The following is a 20085-nucleotide window of genomic DNA, read 5'->3' on the forward strand; positions in this document are numbered from 1 at the left end:
TTTTAACTGAGTAACCGAAGAGCAGAAATTGTCATTTACTGAAATGGCAAAGACTGCAGTGTAGATAAGAGGGGGAAATAAGCTTAGTTTTGCATATGAATTTTGAGATGCCTATTAACTTCTAAGTGCAGATGTTGATTTTTTTTTAAAGTTTGGTTTTTGGAGGAGGTGCTGGCTAGAGATATAAACTTGTGAATCATCAGTGTATTGGTGATTTTTAAATGCATAAGACAATAGTGAAGAAAAGGGGTTTAAAGATTGACCCCAGCAACACTCCAGTATTTAGATATGGGAAAGAAGAAAAGGTACCAGCAAAGTATCTTGAAAAGAAGTAGCAATAAAACACGGAGAGAACTAGGGAGGAGTGGAGTCCCAGAAACCAAACGAAGTGATTTAAAGCTTGAGAAGTGGAAGGGTTAAGAAGAAACTGAGAAATGGCCATTGCATTTCGGCGGACGCTTATTGCTGACCGTCACAAAAACTATTTTGGTGGAGTAGTAAAATGGAAAAAAGACAGTGAGAACCATATTCAAGAGAGAATGTAAGGTTCTCTGCCAAGAATTTTCAACAGGTTCTGAAGAAAGATTAGCTCAGCTGGAGATTGGAGGAGAGATGTTGAAGGTCTGAGAAGAGAGAACAAAAGTGGTCTGGAAGTGTGGGAGAGTGGATGAATGAGGAAACTTTAGTGCAATTGCTGGACAGCACTAAGGGACCATTTGAAGTTATAATCAAAACAAATCCACAGAGCTGTGTGCTCTTCCCCAGCCTCACTTTCAAGTGTTGTAGAAACGGCAGAACGTCGTGAGCAGGAATGGGTTTTAAGGCGCGATGGCATGAGAAGGAAGAAAAAACTCTGACTAAAGAGCATAGTCAAGTTCAGTTTGGTGGCTCACGGAACCCGAGGACTGAAAGGGGCAAGGATGACGCGGCTGACCGGAAAAACAACTCCAGGAGTATTAAGGAGGAAGAGCGGCTCTAAACAAAGCAGACCTTTTCCCGTAGAGCAAACACAGCAGCTGGGGGTTCAAAAAGTCTGTATTAGGCCAAGTTAGGGGACACTGCCGCATGAGAGCTTCGAGGACTGGCTGAACCCAGCCGCAGAAAGAGACAGAATCTAAAAGGGCTCCCTCCGGGACCCATTAGGGTGGACTAAGGTTTTAGCGCCGGAACTTACAACCAGAGGTTCTGCTGCTTGCGGCTGTTTACTGGAGAGATGGGCATGGTGGCGACACGCTGTGGAGTGGTCCGCCACCCCCCTCCCTAGCTGCTTCTGGAGTTCCTGTACCCAAACCCCGGCGTTAGCTGCTCCGGCGGAGGCTCGGGAATGTTTGCCGGGCGTCATGGAGACGGAGGAGCCCGGGCTCAACAAGCGGCCGCGCGGTTGGCTGGCGGTTGGAGACCGAGGAGGAGGGCGGAGGCGGAGGGGAGGGCAGAGGGTTGGTGGAGCAAGAGGAAGCTCCGGACGACGACTAGAAAAAGGAGGCGGGCGGCCCGGGCCCCAGGCCCCTCCCAGGTTCTGAGTCTCCCCGGCTGCAGGCGGATGGATGGGGCTTCTTCAGGCGGTGGCGGCAGCAGTGAAGGTGGCGGCGGCAGCAGCGGCAGCGGCTGTAAGTGCAGCCTCCATAAACCATCTCTCCTCTCCTAATCCTGATTGGGATGAGGGGCTCCTAGAGTGTCCTCGGTCCCTTTTCTCTCCTTCCCCTCCCCCACGGTAGAGTACCGCCCGGAAGACCCTTAACTTCCGGGGAGGGGCTGCAAAAGAACGCGCCCGGCCAGCTTCCCCCTGCCGGAGTGCGCCGGCCCCCCGAGGCGCATGCGCAGCTGCCCTCCACCGCGCGCTCCCTCCCAGTCCGGTCTTTTGCTTTGGCGGTGGAGACGGCGCGGATCTTCCCCGGCGTCCGCGGCGGCCCGGGAATCCGCTGCGGTGTGAGTTCGTCTCGCTCAGTTCGCTTCCGCCCCTTTCTCCTGGGGGCCCCGAATCCGGTCGGGGTGGGGCCAAGCTGACCATCCCCCTGTGGCTCCGCCTCTTTTCCCCTGTAGATCCGGGTTCGGTCCCAGCCCTTGGGAGGCTCCTGCTCGCATCGCAGTCCCCGTGGTGAGCGGGGTCCTGGGCGAGCCGGCCGTTTTCGGAGGGAGTGAGGGAGGGAAGAGAGACTGAAAGAGGGCATTAATATGAAGGAACGAGGTCCTCCTGGTCCGTGGGAAGATCCCTGGGGACAGATGCCCCCCCTCCTTGAAATGGCCTTGTTCTTGCAGCTTTTCGTGGAAAGATCTCTGCCTTGGAGCCCATCTCTGGTCCCCGTTTGCTGTGTGACCTTGGGCGAGTCATTACCCTTCTCCGGGCCCCTGTTAACCCTAAAGCTTCCTCCAACGCTAAAACTCTTAATTTTGCAGAAAAGCTTATGCAGTTACAAGATTGGCCCGTCTACTGAGGCCGCTTAGCCCAGATGACGTGGAGTTGACTGAACCTTCTTTCTTCAATCATGGATGGAATGAGGCGACCTATTTATTAGGTCGCTTTTATTCCTTTACCATTGGCTACAAATTGCATGTCTCAAGGCTCATTAATGTTTTCCTAAAATTGTCATGGGATCCTTGTCCTAATTCCTGGCCATCTTTTAAAAATTAGAGACAGGCTGAGAATTAGAGACATGGTGAGCTTGTGGTATCATCATCTCTGGTCTCGTTACTACTGAGGCTCTCTTTCCTTTGATCCAGATGGTGTGGTGGCTCGATTCTCCCAGTGCCTGGCTGAGTTTCGGACGTGGTTAAGAACCAACTGGTTGAGGTTCAATGCAGACAAGACGGATGTGATGCTGGTAGGCAGGGGCACACTTGGAGATTAAGGGAGGGAAAATCCAAACTCCCTCAAGTGATATAAATATTACATTACTCTTTCTGTATATTCCAGTGTTTGAGAACTGATGATGGGCCAATAATTTCCAGCGTTTGGGTGAGATAAAAATAACATGTCAACAATATTAGGACTATAAAAATAACACTTTGTTATAATCTGATAAAATGGGGCCACTGGATAAAACTCTTTATGTAAAAATTATGAAAAAAACCAAACTGTTTTTTGAAGAACCAAAAGGCTATGTAAGTGTTTTGGGGTGGCATTAATAATAAAAACCAAACTAACAAAAAGATGATGCTGATTCTTGCATAGATGTGGGGCTTCCAAATGTAATGCATTACTGCTTTGTAACCATTCTGCCTACTAAAGTAAAAGTAAACTCAGTTTATCAAAAACGTCCTTTTTAAGTTTTTTGATATTTAGGTATTTTCAACCAAATTAGTAGATATTTTTCAGTTTTTACCTGCACAGCTTGTGTAAGTTGACACTTTCAAATAAATATTTTAGTAAATAGGTTACCAAATAATCTCCAAAGGGACTCATGGACTCTGAAAATGGTTAGGTAGAGGATTTGTTTTTAGGGTTTTGAATGTGCTGCATTAATCCGTTTATTCAAATAGCCCTAGAGCCTAAATTGTTACAAATATTTTCTTGGAGCATTTTGAGAGGTTCCTGTGTTGCATAACATTTTGTTTATGTAGTATAGGTATATAGTACTTACATTTGAGTCAGGTATTGGTACTGAATAAAAGGTTATATTTCTTAGGTATATGTAAATTGCCAAAGACTTTTATTTATTGGTTAGTTTATGGTACTGAAGTAAAATTGTGGCCTTAAAATGCTTTTGTTAAAACAGAATAATAACTGAAGGGTGTATGTGTGTGTGTGTATGTGTGTGTATTTTAGCCTCTATAAAAATGTTTAGTAACTTTTTAATGGAGTATTTAGTAAATTGCTTAAAAATAATTTCCCAATATAATAGCAGTTTTGAGAAGCTTAAATGTGGTGAAAGTTAATGTTAGTTTGCCTGAAAATAAGGAAACATTTAGGTGGGGAATGGGAGCTCAAGAGGCATTTATTCAGGCTTTGTATAGTGATTTTTTTTTTTGTTTTGGGACATTAGCCACAAACCTTGCATAAAATTGGAATTAACCACATTTTTTAGTTTAAATATTTAACTATACAGTTCTAACAGTACCATTTTGAAGATCACATTAATAAATACTATAAACGGTAATGATTTTAAATAGCTCATAGTTATTGGTGAATTTTCTCATACCTTTAACTCTGTCATGCCTTGTTTTTAGGTTGTCTAGTATCAGTAAGCATTAAAGATTTATATTTTGTTAACCCAAGTATAAATATTGATTGTTTGCACTTAAATACAAAGAAGACATCTGTTGAATTAATCAAAAGTGCTGAAAAACTCAGGGAGATGGATGGAAGTAACAGGGAGATAGATTCTAGTTTAATAAAAAGAATGTTCCAAACATACAGCTTTTTCTGAAAAGAGCAGCCTCTTCATCAGACAGTTAAGTCAGTGGAGGTGTTTTAGCATAGGCAGAAAAGCCTGGTAGTGGGAACACATAATGAGGGATTCCTACCTAGACAGGGTAGAAATTGACTAAAAGACCTCTAAGGTCCCATCTACACTAAGTTAGATGAGCAGTTAATTTTTACATATTTGATACTGAGGACGTAAGCAAGAGTTTTTGAGAAAGACTGCTTTCCTTAAGGTGGCTTCTAAAATTTTGAAAGATAAGTATATCATGAGAATAAAATGGGAATAAGACCATACTGAATTCATTAGTAATGTGTTACTAATGACTTACAATATTAGAGCTATTTCTCTTTATTTTTAGAATATCTGTAGCTTAAAAAAAAGCACTGAGCCCACATTTATTAACAAAGGGAGGAAAAAATGTATAGAGGGAATTTTTCCCCCAAATGATAATGTCACTTAAAATTAGTAAAAATGATACACAATATTAATAAACTTAAAAAGTCATTTATCAATAAGAGGGAGACACATTCAAATATGTCCCAGATTCGATTTTCCAGACAGTTTCAGAATTCATTCAATAGCTTTAAGGGACCATGATCCCCAGCTTTTTCATCACAATTGGGATTTTTTGTTGAGGTTTCACTGAAGAATCAAAGAGTAAATGGGTTTAAGCAAGCAAGTTATTCCTGTACCTCGCATTTTGACAACAGTTTTTAATTTTCTTTTTGTGAACTAGCTAAATTTCATATATTACCTTTGGTAGTTAAATGGAAAATCCTCTATCCCCACTGTATTATAAAGCCTGAGTTTCTACCTCTAGGCCCCTTATTCTGTCTTAACCCACCCCAGGTCTATGCACATCAATTGTTCTTTGCCTTCAGCTGTTTTCCACCAAACATCTCAAAGTCAAAACTATTTAAACACAAACTGACTTTTCAGAAAATGATTTTTATTTTGAGTCCAAAGGACTAAGGTAATTCAGTAGGGTAACTATGTTCCTATGCTAAAATATTTATTCCCCCAAGGAATCCTGAAAAACACTTTTATAGTATAAGTATTCTAAAAAAATAAAATGAAAATACTGTACAGTACAGTTAATGGTAAAAATTGTTTGTAGATTTGGGAACCTTAAAGTTTTCCTTTCTCTTCTTTCCCTTGCTTTTCTTTCAGTAGAAAATGTGCATCAGATGTTTATGTTTAATTGGTTTACAGACTGTCTGTGGACTCTTTTCCTGTCAAATTACCAGGTAATGTCCTTTCACTTAGCAGCTACTTCATATACCTGTAAATGCACAAATTATTCATGCGCAAATTATTATTGGACATAAGAATTTCAAGTTAATGTTGAATCATTGGAAAAAGGAAACTGCTTAATAGAGTCTAGAATTTTAAGGGAATACAAATAATTTAAGAAAACAGCCCATATTGCATTGTAAGTTAAGTATTAAAGAAAAATTGTAAATATGCACATTTATGCACTATATTGTAGTGCCGGCATCACATTATTTGGAAGGAATGACTTTATATTTGATTGGTTGATTTGGGTAGTCATTTTTGAAATTGCATTGAGAACCCTTGAACATTTTGGGGAAAACGGTCTTTTTGAAATTAAGATTTTTAAACTCCTGGTTGAGTAAAATATGTTAGTGCATGCTTTAATATCACCTTTGCATTAGCCAGTATCTGCCTTAGTAATGGAAGGGAAACAAGTTTGTTATTTTGCAGTCATTGGCCATGCAGTCATTAGAACTGGCATCAAGGCCAATTGGCAGTTCCAGGCCAGTATTTTAAAATAAACTTTCAAATTGCTGGCATTTCAGGCATTGCAAATAAGCAGGTTTTCCCTCTATGCAATCAAGTCAGAGATCCATCAAAGAGCAGCTTTTTAGTATTTCGTATTTTGAAATTTTCTCTAGTTGTGCAGAATTCAAACGTTGCACAATTATGTTGCTCCTGGCATCTCAGGAAATGTGTGTGGGAAAAGCAAATGAGATGTGAGGATGGCAGACTACCTATCCACAGTCCCTTTTCTTAATCTCTGCTCTGACCTCTAAGATTTGGGGATGTGGGATTTTACATTTCCTGTCAGGAATCAACCGAGAAATACTTGTCAAGAGACAGCCGCTTTCAAAGCGCGCTACTTCGCGCTGTTGCCGTTGTTGCATCACAGCAACATCCGTTTTCCAGCAAATGCACTTCAAAAAAGGCCTACATGTAAAATATAACGTATCTTTTCCCCAGCAATGTCAATGCTGGACGCTGATTTTTGGCACTTTTCCTTGACCTCTCTGGTCCCCTTAGGGCTCTCTCCAGTTGGAGTCGCGGATCCGCTAGGGCAGGGGAGGCGCCGGGCGCTTAGATGTCCACCCCCCCCCACACCCACCTTGACTCCGCCCCCTCCGCGATCCTCCCGGGGAAGGCTGCCGCGGGGCCGCGCGCGCGCGCCCCTTGTCCCGCGCGCGCGCGCCGGCCTTTTCCCTCCAGTCCAGCTCAGCCGGGGCGCCGCGAGGGGGCGGAGTGGGGTGTGGTGGGCGCGCTCGGGCGGCTCCTGCGCGTTCCCGCCGAGGCAGCGGCGGCGGGAGCAGCAGAGACGGCGGCGGCGGCTGGAGTCCCGTTGCCGAGTCTCACATCCGGGTTCTGGCCGTGACCCAGCTGCGGCCGCCGCGGAGATGTGACCCGTCAGTACGGCAAATATGGCGGAGGTAAGGGAGCGAGCTCCCCCTCCCCGTCCCGGAGCCGGGCGCCCCCGGGCCCGGGCCGGGGAGGAGTGGAGTGGGCCTGGCTAGGAGAGGCCCAGCCCTGCTGGCGCCACTGCCCACCTGTTGTCCGGAACAGGCCGCGCTCTGGGCGGGAGCTTTCCCGGGAACTTAGTTGGGATGGGTCCGGGGGTAGGAGGAAACGGAGGCGTAGTTGGACTTCGGGGGCAGTTTGAAGGGTCGAGTGCTGCGTAGTTTTGCGTGTGGAGAGGGGTGAGGGGGAGTGGGCGCCCGCAGGGCAGGGGCGTCGGTGGCGCAACTTCGCCGGCCGGTGATAGGGGCCAAGAGAGGAGCTGCTGCTTCCTCTTCTTGCGAAGTTTCTTCCCTCCCTCGCCGAGATGCTGTTGCGCCCTTCCGCGTCACCCCCACCGGTTTGCTACTGACATCCAGTCTGTGTTAATGGGGAAAACGTAAGACAGAGTGGCCTTAAACTGTCGTTTTCCTGATGGTGCTAAGATGAGTGTGGAGAAATAAACCTGGCCTTTCGCAGGCCGGCCGTTTAGGTTGGGGGAGTCTCCCGGTATCTCCGGAACAGTTCCATTCCTCCTGGGGTAGAACCTCTTTTTCTCTCCACATTTCAGAAGAGTTGCTTTCTACCTTTTCCTCTCTTCACTTTCCAAGCATTCCCCCACCCTTTTCATATTAAGGTTAGTATTGTCTTTCTCCTCATTTTTTTTTTCCCTTGTGGAAGATTCTCCCCCCCCCCCGGCTCTTTTTCCAGTAAACGAGTTACCAAAGCCCCCTTTCCTCGTTGGTAATTGTTTTATATTTTTGGGCTTCAAATCCTGGCGAACAGCCACTCTTAATGATTGTTTCGAACTTAGTGTTGTGCCACTGGAGATTTAAATTTTCGTTTCTGATTTAAACTTTTACACATTTGGTTTTTCTAAATACTTCCCCCCCCCCTTACCCTCGGAAGAATTCCGTTATTCTTTACCCCCTGGAGTTCAAGAAGTGATAGTGTTGGGGGTTTTAAGTCTACTTTGAGTCAGAGCCTCACTAAATGACTGTTAAAGCATTTTCTTGTATGAATTACCATTTTCATGGGCTTAGAGACACCCCAAAACAGATTCAGGAATAAGTGTTTTTTTGTTTGTTTTTAACAATTCAGCCCGCAATTTTTGTGTTCATTATTTGCTAAATGAAGTCAGTGGTGAGTTAGGTGAGTACTTTTGGTAATACCATATTCTCTCCTTTTTAAACCTTGAAATACAGAAACGTGTAGATTATGGAAAAATATTAATTTCGATGCTTTTTATGTACCTGTTGAGTGGAGGGACCTAAAAGTTAACTGTTTTGTTCAGTTGCTTTTAGGGTGCTCCTTCTGCTTTCCTTATGGAAACTGACTTTATATTAATGTAGTGGAGTATTTGCTATTTTTAAAGGGGCAGATTTCACTATAGCAGGACTCTTCACTGCCAGTAATCTTTTTAAAACATTTAATACTTTTGATTTAAAACTAAATTTAGATCTTAGGTTTATTTCCATTTCTTTTGTTCTTAGTGGTTAAAGAATTGTATTTCAAGGTACGTAAGTTGGAGAAAACATAGTACTTTGTATTTCACTTAAATGTGACTGGATTCATTCCACTGGGCTGAAACAATTTTAGTCCTGGTAAGATTTTGTTTCTTTTTTTCATATGTAAGAGGGGGAAGGGGTTGTATGTGGCTAAATTTACCTACATTTTGTCAAATAGTTTTCATTGGATTCCCCTTTCGGTGAACGCCTGTTAGATAAGCAGCAGTGTAATAGGTGATAGGTTTCTTCCCTGGTGGTGCTGCTCACGATGGTTTGAGCTTTAAGTTCTGCAGTCATATTTTAAGGCAAGCTATTACAGAAGGAAAATAACTTAGTTTGCAAATACAGTAAAATTTAAGTTTAAGAAACTTTACCCATAAATTTTAACTGCCTGCACACTGAAAACTTAATATGTAAGTAGAAGTATATTAATATTTTTTCTTGTTTTAGAGATTAAAGATGATTGCATTAATGTAAGAGAGGAAAAGCAAAATTTGGAGTCACTAATCATTTCCTAATATTTTCAAGGGTATGTTTTAGTTTTCTTAAAAATTACATCACTTGGAGAATGGAATGCTCATATTCAGTAGGAACACATGGATGGTTCAGTTTCAAGAAGAGAAAACCTGAACTTTGTCTTCAGTGTATTTATTTAGTGACCTGAAATCTTTAAAAAGAAATTGGTCTTCTATAACTCCAGTTGCTTGTAGATGGTTTTATTTTTAGTGAATTTGGAGGAAGAATGGGGGATCCTTCTTCATTCATCTGTGTCCTGCAAAAAAATCTAAAGCAAGTGAAAAGTAAAATTAATTTGTATTTTTCTGATCTCAATATTTTAGTAATTAGGATGATTTTAGAGACTAGTCATTTAAAAAAATTTGGTGGAGAAATGCTTGGTGTATAGAGGGCTTTTACTTGCTATTGTGTGAGCTCTTGGGAGATTTGTTTTTTTTGATGCCAGTGTAAAGTATGTAGTAAAATAAATCAAATGTGCTATTGTACTTTTGGTGAAGTAGACTTGAGCATTGAAGCTAACTGGTGAAATAACGGAAAATGCAAAGCAACAGTATGCATTTATTTGATAAATCTGAGGGGAAAACAGGTTATTGAGGAAGTATGTCTCTGGAGAAAAATGTAGATATTATGCTTCTGGGTTTTTTTTTTTATTGTTATTTTTTACACAGGAGAATGACACTGACCTTGTTTTTCCAGAGAAATGTTTAATTCCTGAATACAAACTGATTTAGATATAAATCAAATATATTGATTTTTCATACTTGATCTGATCATCTTAGGCAGTCCGTAGTAGGAAGTATGTATTTAATGGTTCCTCAAATCATGGTAACTTTAAAAACATATTTAATGTGCTTAAAAGAAATGGCACATACTCCCTATCTTAATAGTTTTTGTTAATATTTTTCTCATTACTTATTATCCCTTAGAATTATTTATCAACCTTCTAAAAGGAGGTTCTCCTAGTCACACTTATAGGAAGGAAATTACAGGGTAGTTGCAGTTTTACAAAGGCAATGAGAAAGAAAGCATAAGAGGAAGAAATCGTTGATCCTTTGGGTTTTGTAAGGAATGTGGTGTAGGGACCTTTGGGAATGAACAATTTGTCTGTTATTTCAGAGTTTGTAAACACAGAAGGGACTTTTCTTCTCCAGGAAAAAAAAAAGCCACAACATAGTGCTAGACCTGTCTTTTCACCTAGGTCATATTGCTGTTTATAAAGAGAAGAAAATTTAATGAACTTGCTTTCCTGTATTAGTTTTAAGTATTTAAAAATTCCCAAAAATGATTATACGTGATCTGTTTATTCACTATCACATCTATTCATTTATTTCTCTTGCAAACAGACTGCTTGCTTAGTGGTTTTTTAGTGTATTTGAATTTAATTTTTTTAAGGAAATAGGATCGTCTTGACTACTATTCTTGATAATGTTAATTTCAATTGTAAACAAAACTTGTTTCACTGTGATGGATTTAGGCCTTAAATAATTCTCTGTAGTGGTAATAAATTTTTTAAAATATTTATACTTAAGTGTATTTAGGATTTATCCAGAGTAATTAAGAACACCAATGTATGAGAGTCTAATAAAGTTTAATTCAGAAGGAGTAATAAAGTACTTGATAAGGTGGGAAAGGTTAGTTGGAGGAAATACAGAAGTGGATTACTTTTAGAGAATTTTTGTACAGAAAGGCTAATCGGTTTCTCAAATCAAAAATAAAACAGAGCCATTGAAGCAAGAAACTGATTAGTAAACGTAGAAAAGTAATCACCTATATAGAAATTTCTTGCTTGTTGTTAGCTTGAGTCCCTGTATATTTCAAAAGATTTGCAAATGTTTTCGAAATTCATTGCAGTGATTAAACTGTTCAAGTACTGGTCATCACTTGGGACCCATTCTGTTTGACTTATTCTATGGCTTATTAAGAATGATTGTTAAAATTATGTTTGTGTAGACAGGAAATTCATAAAGTAGCACCCCTCAGAAAGCTTTTTGTAAATTGAGATAATTTTTCCCCAAAAGTCCTAGATTAAAACAAAAAAAATTGTAAGAGGCTGTTAAACATATCCTATCCCTTTAGCTAAGTATTCCTTGATAGTAATATGTCTTTTGAGCAAATCATAAGAAAAGTAAAGAACTTAGATCTCAAAGGAAATTGAACTTAAAAGAAGTCTAAATCTTTCTGTCTTAAGGAAAATGAAACTGAGAGTTAATGCATTTTGTCCTAGTTGTGCAGTTAGGCTGTGGCACAATTAAGAGTGGGACCTAGGCTTCTGAATTCCTAGTGCTTAATAATAGCAATTTATCCTCTGAATTATTATTACTGTAGTCAGTTTGCTAGTTTTACCACCAAGATTTTCCTAATCTTTTTTATGCCCCAGAATTCCTCAGGGGAAAGAAGTGATTTAGTTTTGTATGGAGGAAGAGAAATGGTGAGCACTGTTGCTCTGTCTTTTCCACCTGGAAGAAGGCCTCTAACTCCTTCCTGGCTTCTGTCCCCATAACTGAGAATCTCTGATTTAATGTCTAAATTACTAAGTAAGTGGATAACAAAGAAATGGTGATGGAATTGGTTTGAGGGGAGAAATTAGTTCGGACAGTTATGTTCATTGAAAATACGCTTTTGATTGCCTGGAATATAGGAGTCGAATGATTACTTCATGTTTTTACTACCTTACTTTTTTAATGGTAATATTCTAGATTACCATGTTCTACAAAAATACGAAAAAACATTTGAACAAATCTGAGGCATTGAATTTGTTATAACTATCAGCAACTTGATATACTAAATCATATATATGGGTGAAGGTATAAAAGTTAACAATTTCATTTTTTAGTTTGACCTAGCCTACTCATACTCTGTGTGACTGTCTAGTGTTATGTTTTCCATCTCAGATAATTATGTATGCACCTAAAAGAAAAAACTAGGTTATTTTATAAATTACACACTTGTTAAAAAAAAAAAGAGGTGGCAAGTACTAAGTTTTCTTAAAAATCTAGAAGTAGAGGAAAAAAATGAAAGTAGCTAATAATTCCACAAGATAATCTCCACTGACTTTCTTTAAAAAACAAAACAGTAATGTTAGCAAGTGGTTAGAAAATTCCAACAGGGTAGAAAGGTATAAAATGAAAAAAACCTTCTCTCCCTTACCTGTTTCCTAGAGGTAATTACTGTTAACAGATTCTTATATATACTTTCGGAGAAAAAAATTTTCATGTGTATTCCAGCCCAGTTTACCCCCTCCTCTGCACTTTTTTTTTTCATTTCTAATATATGCATGAATAAATACGTGTATCTGTTTTTTACATTTTTTCCCCCTCATCACAAACAGATTTTTGTCTCCTTCTTTTTAATGGATTAATAGTGTTTAAATGTTTGGAGGGCTTGTATTTCATTTCTAACTAGTTAAATGATAGACTTTAAAAATTTTTCCCAACTTTTTGCTATGAACCACTTTATGGTAGTGACTATTACAGATACATCTTGGTATGCTTTTTTAGGCGTATCAGTAGGGTAATTTCATATTAGCAAAATGATCACTAGAACGATTAAACCAATTCGTTTTTCTACCGGTAATGTATGACTGCATTTTAAAGACATTTTGATCTCCAATGAAAAATCTTTACTACTTTCATTTTATAATTTGTGCTTTTTCTAAAAATAGATACTGTTACAAATGAGTACCTGTTTAGCAGCTTTAGTTTTATTTTTTCCCTCCTTCCCCCTTTCCAATTTACTGTGTCATTAATGGTAGATGTTTCAGGTTTTCCTGGAGAGTATTGTTAGAGATACCAGTTCCTAATGAGACATAAATGATAGTCTGACATGACAGATGACAACTTGCAGTCACATCTTAAACATGTTTTGAACAGATGAAAACCATTTTAAAAAGAGAGAAAGTAGAGGGGAGGAAGGAGAGAGGTAAAGAGAAAACATTTTTAATATAGTTGTTTCCTTGGAAGGTAACGGAAGCATTCAGGTCCTAGACTTCAGTTCCACCTTCACCACCTACCATGGAAGCTTGATCAAGTCACTTTATCTCCTTGGGTTTGCTAATCTATGAAATGAGGTAGGCAGGGCAAGTGTTATTGCCAGGTATATAGTTATGATCAAGTAACTTTACTCATTTGAAAAAAGGTAGTACTATATAAATGTAAGCTGGTTCTGCTATTCTCTTAAATACCTAAATAAAAAGTGTCCTCATTTCATACTGAAATTTCCTGTATTATGATACTAAACTCTTATTTTGAAAAATAACTGTTTTGTCTGTTGGCTGGGCAAAGGTTATGTTTATAGTATAAACTGTTTACAAATGCCAGGTTTCTAGAACTTCAATTTTTAATTTAACTAAATAGAATTAACTTTCAAGAAACTAATCTCACTGTCACCCTCCCCAAACTGAAACAGTGGAATTTTATTTTGAACATAGAATACTAAAATGTATGTCTAGAGGCAAAGCATCCCTGCTTCCCCTCCCCATCCTAAATTAGGTATACATCAGTCAAATCACTGTTCTTGAAACATTCCAGTATTTCTGACATAAAATTAACTAATAGTGGGTGTTCTACTTTATGCCAGCTAAGCTTACAAATGCTACCAGTCCTCTAAACATTTGGTATCTTAATTATTGGAAAATATTTGGGGCCTTTTTCAGAACTTTAAAGTGATAAATAACTTTGACAGTAAAACAGCAATCGGTATGGTACTGGCATTAAGTGCTGTTTGAGGCGTTTTACAAACTACAGACACCATTCACAATCCGGTATCTTCATTATTGCCAATATGTAACATCAATGAAAATGTACCTTTTAATCTTCAGTAGGATAACATTTTTAATCAGAAACCCCATTTTATGAGAAGACTGTTAAATGGAATAATTATTGGAGTGCTTAAAAAAACCCTAAATGTTCAAAGAGCCATTTCTTTTAAGCTCTTAATTTGAAAGAAATGAGTTTTTTTCTTGTTTCTGCCCTGAAATCATTTCAAAATTTACTAAAAAGGGAAAACAACACTGTGGGGCTACTTTGGATGGCAAACCTGGGACGAGATGAAGATAGTCATCGTTGCTGTGGCCTTGGACAGAGATTGTGCTTATAAAGCATAATTGCATGACATAAAAGTGGATTAATACTTTAAAATATTGATTTGCTCTGTAATTTGTGTGGTGGTTAAATCCATTTTGAGCTAGAAATGTGTAGCTCTGCCCAAAAGATGTTAAGCAAGCTAGAAACCCTTTTTATAGTTACATTACTGTATCACCCTGCTCTCCAGCTTCCTATTAGAAGAATAGAATTAAAAAGTAGCACTGATTTGACTCTATTGTGGCAAACTAACTTTTAAGTAAAGATAGTGGTGTGACACTTGAAAATACATAATATTGAATACTGTTAGTCTTTTATTAAAATAAGTTAATGTTATAGTCAAGAACCATTCTTTTTTTTTTTTTTTTTTAAATTAAGGCCCGGGTCCTTTTCTTTTCTTTTTTTCTTTTTTTTTTTTTTAAGATTTTATTCATTTATTTGACAGAGATAGAGACAGCCAGCGAGAGAGGGAACACAAGCAGGGGAGTGGGAGAGGAAGAAGCAGGCTCACAACGGAGGAGCCTGATATGGGACTCGATCCCATAACGCCGGGATCACGCCCTGAGCCGAAGGCAGACGCTTAACCGCTGTGCCACCCAGGCACCCCAAGAACCATTCTAAGCATTAGAAGGAAAAAATAGGGCCCTTGGAAAAATGTGCTTCAAAAGAACCTAAGTTTACCATGTACAATCTAGAATGTCATACTTAGTACAATAGCATAATGTGGACAGTTTTCAAAATGGAGTTTTAATACTTCATAAGAAATTTGTCTTAGATGCGTAGCTTTTGAAAAATGAGGCACTTTCCTCCTTTTATTTTGTTTTTCTTGGCTGTCTGCCCCATTACTTAGCAGAAAGAGGGAAAATACAGATCTTCCTCGACTTATGATGGGTTATGTCCTGATAAGCCTATCATAAGTTGAAAGTATCATTAAGTCAAAAAGGCATTTAATAAACCTAACCTGAATGAACATCTTAGCTTAGGCTAGTTCATCTCAGACGTGCTCAGAACACATTAGCCTACAGTTGGGTAGAATCCTCTAACACAAAGCCTATTTTATAATAAAATGTTGAATATCTCATGTAATTTATTGAATACTAGACTGAAAGTGAACAACAGAAAGGTGGTATGGGTACACAATGGTTATAAGTGTATTGGTTATTGTTTACCCTCGTGATTGCATGCCTGACTGGGAGCTGCAGCTTGCCTCCACTGCCCAGCATCACAAGATAGTATCATACCACATGTTGCTAGCCCAGGAAAAGATGAAAATTTGAAGTTCGGTTTCTACTGAATGAGTATTGCTTTTGTCCTGTTGTTAAGTTGAAAAATCGTTAAGTTGAGTCATCATTGTTGGGGGCTCTCTGTACCAGAATAACCCTATCTTTGCTAATGCTTTTGGCCTTCCAGCATCTCTGACTTCTAATGGGCATGAAATAGCTCTGAATGAATAGGAAAGGTTTTAATTATGAAGTGTATGTCATTTGAAACATAGTTTTTGTTATTTATAGAAGTTTAGTTTGTAGATGACTTGTTTATAGTTGTGAATTAACTGAATTTAGATAAAATATAGCCACACATTGTCAAGTGATGATATTACTGAAATAAGTTGCTAGCTAGCAATCTAAATGCTTATAGTTAAATATATGAGGAGTAGAATGCTACAGTAGAAGCAGCATTGTAATTGGGATGTTTGTAATTTTTCCGTCAGATGACTTAACCTCTCTATAGACTTTAGGTTGAAGCTTAATAAATTCTGTGATAATTTAAAAATATGTTGTTTGTGAGTTAAGTTAACCTAATACATTGTTTGGTGCTCAATAACATTTTACTTTTTCCTTCTGCTTTCTTGCAATATAACTTTTATTTAAAATAATGTCTTAAAATGTTTTGGCTTCCCTTCTCCTACACATTTTAAGCCAGAGACCAGCTTGATAGCAAACCTTGTGTATAATTTCCTCTGTCTTGATTGGAGAAAATATTTTAGAAAGTTCCAAGATCTCTTAAACTACATATGTTATGAGACCCTATTTGCCTTTAAAATCTGAATCAATTCCTTATTGTTGTCTTTGTTTCTAGATTCAGGAGTGTTTGGAATTTTTCTCTCTGTTTAAATAAACAATGTCAGAGAAAGGATTATATGGAAGGTTTTAGTTTGTCTTGGACAATTTAGACATTAGAACTTACTGTGGTTTTTGGTGTCATGCTTGTCATTGAATAATTCCTGTAAATTTTGTAAAGATTTACTGTACAAAGATGATAATTTTTCTTCTTTTCTCCCCCCTCCCCCAGCCATCTGTTGAGTCTTCAAGTCCAGGTAAGTATTTTGTATATTTTCTGTAATCTCTGTTTGACTAACATTTATCCTATTAGTTATAAAAAGGCTAGAGGAGTTAGACTATCATCTGACTTGCTTTTCTTCTGAATGCTTCTTTTCTCTGGGGAAAAAGAAATGGATGAAATATTTGACTGCCCATGAAAGTACAGGTGAGGCTGCTGTGAGTTCAACCTCATGACTATTTGTGGGTTCACTTTTTTTATGAATTACTGTGTGTATTTCTTACAGGTTTTAATTGCTTTTGATTTCAAGTATATATGAAGTGTATTTTTTCAAAAGGAGTCACTACTTAGAAATATTTGCTTGTGTAGGAAACTCAAAGTATTTAAGAAAAAAATTAATGCATATAATGAGGGAGAAAAAATATAACAAGAACTTTAAAAAAATGAATATTTAATGTTGTAAATTAAGGTTATGTTTAGAGTCACACCGTATAGCTTTGGAGTTTCATATTCTCTTACAAATACAGTACAGATTCATTTTTTCTTAACTTAGAGGTTGGAAACATGATATTTGAACCATATCTGGGCCACAGATGGTTTTTGTTTGGCCAGTGTAGTGACCTTAAAAATTAGAATATTTTATATAAAATCTGTATTTAGGCTTCTCACGATTAGTTAGAGGTTCTGGTGCTGCTGAGTATAACATTCCTGTATAGCAACAATTGGTTGGAGCTAAAGAGCAGTCAGGAAAGAGTCTAGTCTTTGCCTCAGTGTCCAGGGACTTCAAGAGAGAAGGCTGCCTTCTCTTACGGAGTACGTGAATTAAGGAACAGCTCAATATAGCATAAGGGTCAGAAAGGGAGCTCTCTGAGACATGGTAATGTTTTATTTGAAAACATCTCCTATATATTGAATATTTAGGTATGATGTATTACTGAATTTTCCAGATTATTGAAGCAATCTTTCTCTGTTGTGTAAGTTTTAGAAAGAATGTCTGTAAAAACGCTTTATATATGCCTTTTTTAATGGTTTGGGGTCGTTTTCATGAACACAAATCTCACTGTACTCTTTGTAGTATAATACATCAAGTAGGAGCTAGACTAGAATACCTCCAGATCCCTTCTAAATGACTAGTGTGCTCAATTGACTGTGAGTTTTGATATATTTATTTCAGCTGCAGATGTCTTACTCTTTCTAATATGCTTGGAAGTAAAGTATATTAGGCTTTGTGGCATTTCTGAAACTTAGGGATTTTTTTTTTTAACTTTCTGGTTTATAAATATGTTCTGGATGGTTGAGGTTGGAAGTAATCCTACCTCAGATAAATAGTAGATTATTGTATCCTTTTTAGGACATGGAATTGTTCCCAATATTTTTTTTCTTTTAAACACAGTCATCTTTTCATCAAAAAAATAGGTTCTAGTTGTTTTTGTTAATGTTGTCATACTGCAAATAGACTGAGGTTTAGATATTTTTCTATGAATTTTTGAGACATTCATTCATTAGGTAGTATATAGGCACAAAAAAAGTAATTACTTCAAAAGTAATACTAAATAGCTTTCTCATTTTCCATTGCATTTGAATTGGCTTAGGCTGAACTGGAATTAGTGGAGCTTGAAGAATACAAATGTCTTTGATGGCCTTTACTACTTGCTGAATGCTTATACAAATAGATTTTTTGTTTTTGTTTTTGTTTTCAGACTAAGGAAGATCTTTTGAAGTAGTGTTTGTAGTATCAGGCTTCTGCCCAAAGGGAATATATATTCTTATATGTAATACTAATTGTAGGCAGTTAACAGAAGTTGGTGGGAAAAAATTAGGAGTAGAGGCTTCTGTGTAAAAAAAAATTTTGGTCCACTGGTGAAAGTCTGTGGCCTTTGTAACATCTGTACTTTGGAATTGATGTTACTAATAATAGTCACATGACCCAGGCTCAGGGGTTTGTCTATAGACTTTACCAGTGTAAACCTGTGGAGGCACAATACAGTGTTTTACCTGTAAGACTAGTAACCATTAGAAGGGGAGATTTAGGGAAGGGAAGGAGGTAAAAATAATTGAATGAGTGCACATGATATGTTATAAACAATTTATCTTTTTCATCTGAAAAGATAGGTACATTTTAGTAATTTTGCTGTAAGGTTTAATTTTATGACGAAACCGATTTTTGCCTTAACTCTGAAGCAAAATATTTATTTACACAAAGCACCAGATTCCCTACCTCTAATAATTTATTTTAGGTATTTTTACCGCTAGGAGACAGCCTAACAATGGACCTTGTAGTTAACAGAAAGGAATAGGGTGGTTCACTGGTTCCAACAAGGTAAAAAGAAGTCAGATAAAACGAAGACGTCAGGGGCGCCTGGGTGGCGCAGTCGTTAAGCGTCTGCCTATGGCTCAGGGCGTGATCCCAGCGTTCTGGGTTCGAGCCCCACATCAGGCTCCTGGGCTGGTAGCCTGTTTCTTCCTCTCCCACTCCCCCTGCTTGTGTTCCCTCTCTCGCTGGCTGTCTCTCGCTCTGTCAAATAAATAAATAAAATCTTTAAAAAAAAACACACACAAAAAGTCAGATTAAGGTAAGAAAAGTGAAACTGAAAATTAGTAGAAAACAGTGAGGTGTATATGTGGAGAAAGGATTGGAGTGAGAAAGGGAAAAAGGTTTAACTACCCTTGGGTATTTCATGTAGTGACAGGGTGAGGTGGCAAAGCTTTAAATATAATTGGCTTTGCAAATGACGACAAAAAATGGGAGACTTTAGGTAAGTAATAGAACACTCATAACTTGATGCTCTGTATTTATGGGAGGTTTTTTGGTTTTGTTTTACTTAGTGAAAGTATAAGTAGTTAGGAATTAAGCATAATTAGATTTTTACAGTATTTGTATTCAATAGGCATTATATTATGATTACAGTATAATAGTATACAGTTACTATTATAGGATAATAGTATACAGGGTGGTAGTATGAGGTGGTTTTAGGATCTTCCTGCCTACAAAGGAGAAGAAAAATATAGCTTCATCTGTAGGAATACATGATTATTGACTAAGTATCCTAGAAGATTGCTGGGTGAACTAAAAAGTTTTGGGAACATTTTTCATTAAAAACTCAAGAAGGGATAATGATTGGGACAAAATTGCAACTAAATTAAGAACTCTTGTGTCCAGTCCCTCAACCAGTACTAAGATGCCCTAATAAAATTATGCCATGCTTTTCTTAATTATCCAGAGAAATTGATAGTATATATAATATGAAATATGTTTTTATTTTTAAGTCATTCTAAAACTTTGATAGTTTTTTAACTCATTTGTGTTATAAGGTGATACCTGATTTAGAAATTATATATTTAGTTATTATATATTCAGTTATTTTATATTTAATATCAGTATTGTGTTCCTCAAAGAGCAGAAACTTCTGAGTGCTTCACCACCTGACCTGGCTTGCAGTTCACACATCTTAGTAAAAATAAGTTCTCTTCAGGGCCCCTGGGTGGCTCAGTCAGTTCAGCTTCCTATTCTCGATCTCAGCTCAAGTCTTGATCTCAGGGTTGTGAGTTCAAACCCTGTGTTGGGCTCCACGCTGG

The 20085-nt window shown here is 38.1% G+C and overlaps 2 protein-coding genes across 23 annotated transcripts in view; one reads left to right on the top strand and one right to left on the bottom strand.

The window, feature by feature from the left end:
• The window catches only part of DNAI4 (dynein axonemal intermediate chain 4), an 83553-nt gene extending 82248 nt beyond the window's left edge, over positions 1 to 1305 (bottom strand). For all 4 annotated transcript variants that reach the window (XR_006780442.2, XM_087865983.1, XM_087865982.1 and 1 more), the window contains exon 1: positions 1175 to 1305. Coding sequence is in view for 3 of the 4 variants with exons in the window: in XM_087865983.1 (XP_087722109.1) it covers positions 1175 to 1221 (47 nt within the window). In the remaining variant the exon portion in view is untranslated. The remainder of the gene's footprint in view (positions 1 to 1174) is intronic.
• A 19-nt stretch (positions 1306 to 1324) lies between these two features.
• The window catches only part of MIER1 (MIER1 transcriptional regulator), a 58763-nt gene continuing 40002 nt past the window's right edge, over positions 1325 to 20085 (top strand). For 2 of the 19 annotated variants that reach the window (XM_045802074.2, XM_087865988.1), the window contains exons 1-4: positions 1325 to 1607; positions 2719 to 2819; positions 5535 to 5608; positions 16522 to 16546. In XM_045802074.2, the coding sequence (XP_045658030.2) occupies positions 1325 to 1607; positions 2719 to 2819; positions 5535 to 5608; positions 16522 to 16546 (483 nt within the window). Of the gene's footprint in view, positions 1608 to 1805; positions 1931 to 1953; positions 2096 to 2718; positions 2820 to 5531; positions 5609 to 6867; positions 7064 to 16521; positions 16547 to 16679; positions 16717 to 20085 lie in introns of those variants that run through there. The other 17 variants (XM_045802075.2, XM_045802085.2, XM_045802077.2 and 14 more) reach the window with 14 other exon arrangements.

Source organism: Ursus americanus, chromosome 12, assembly GCF_024610735.1.
Source record: "Ursus americanus isolate L20-20 chromosome 12, mUrsAme1.1.p, whole genome shotgun sequence".
NCBI lineage: Eukaryota > Metazoa > Chordata > Mammalia > Carnivora > Ursidae > Ursus > Ursus americanus.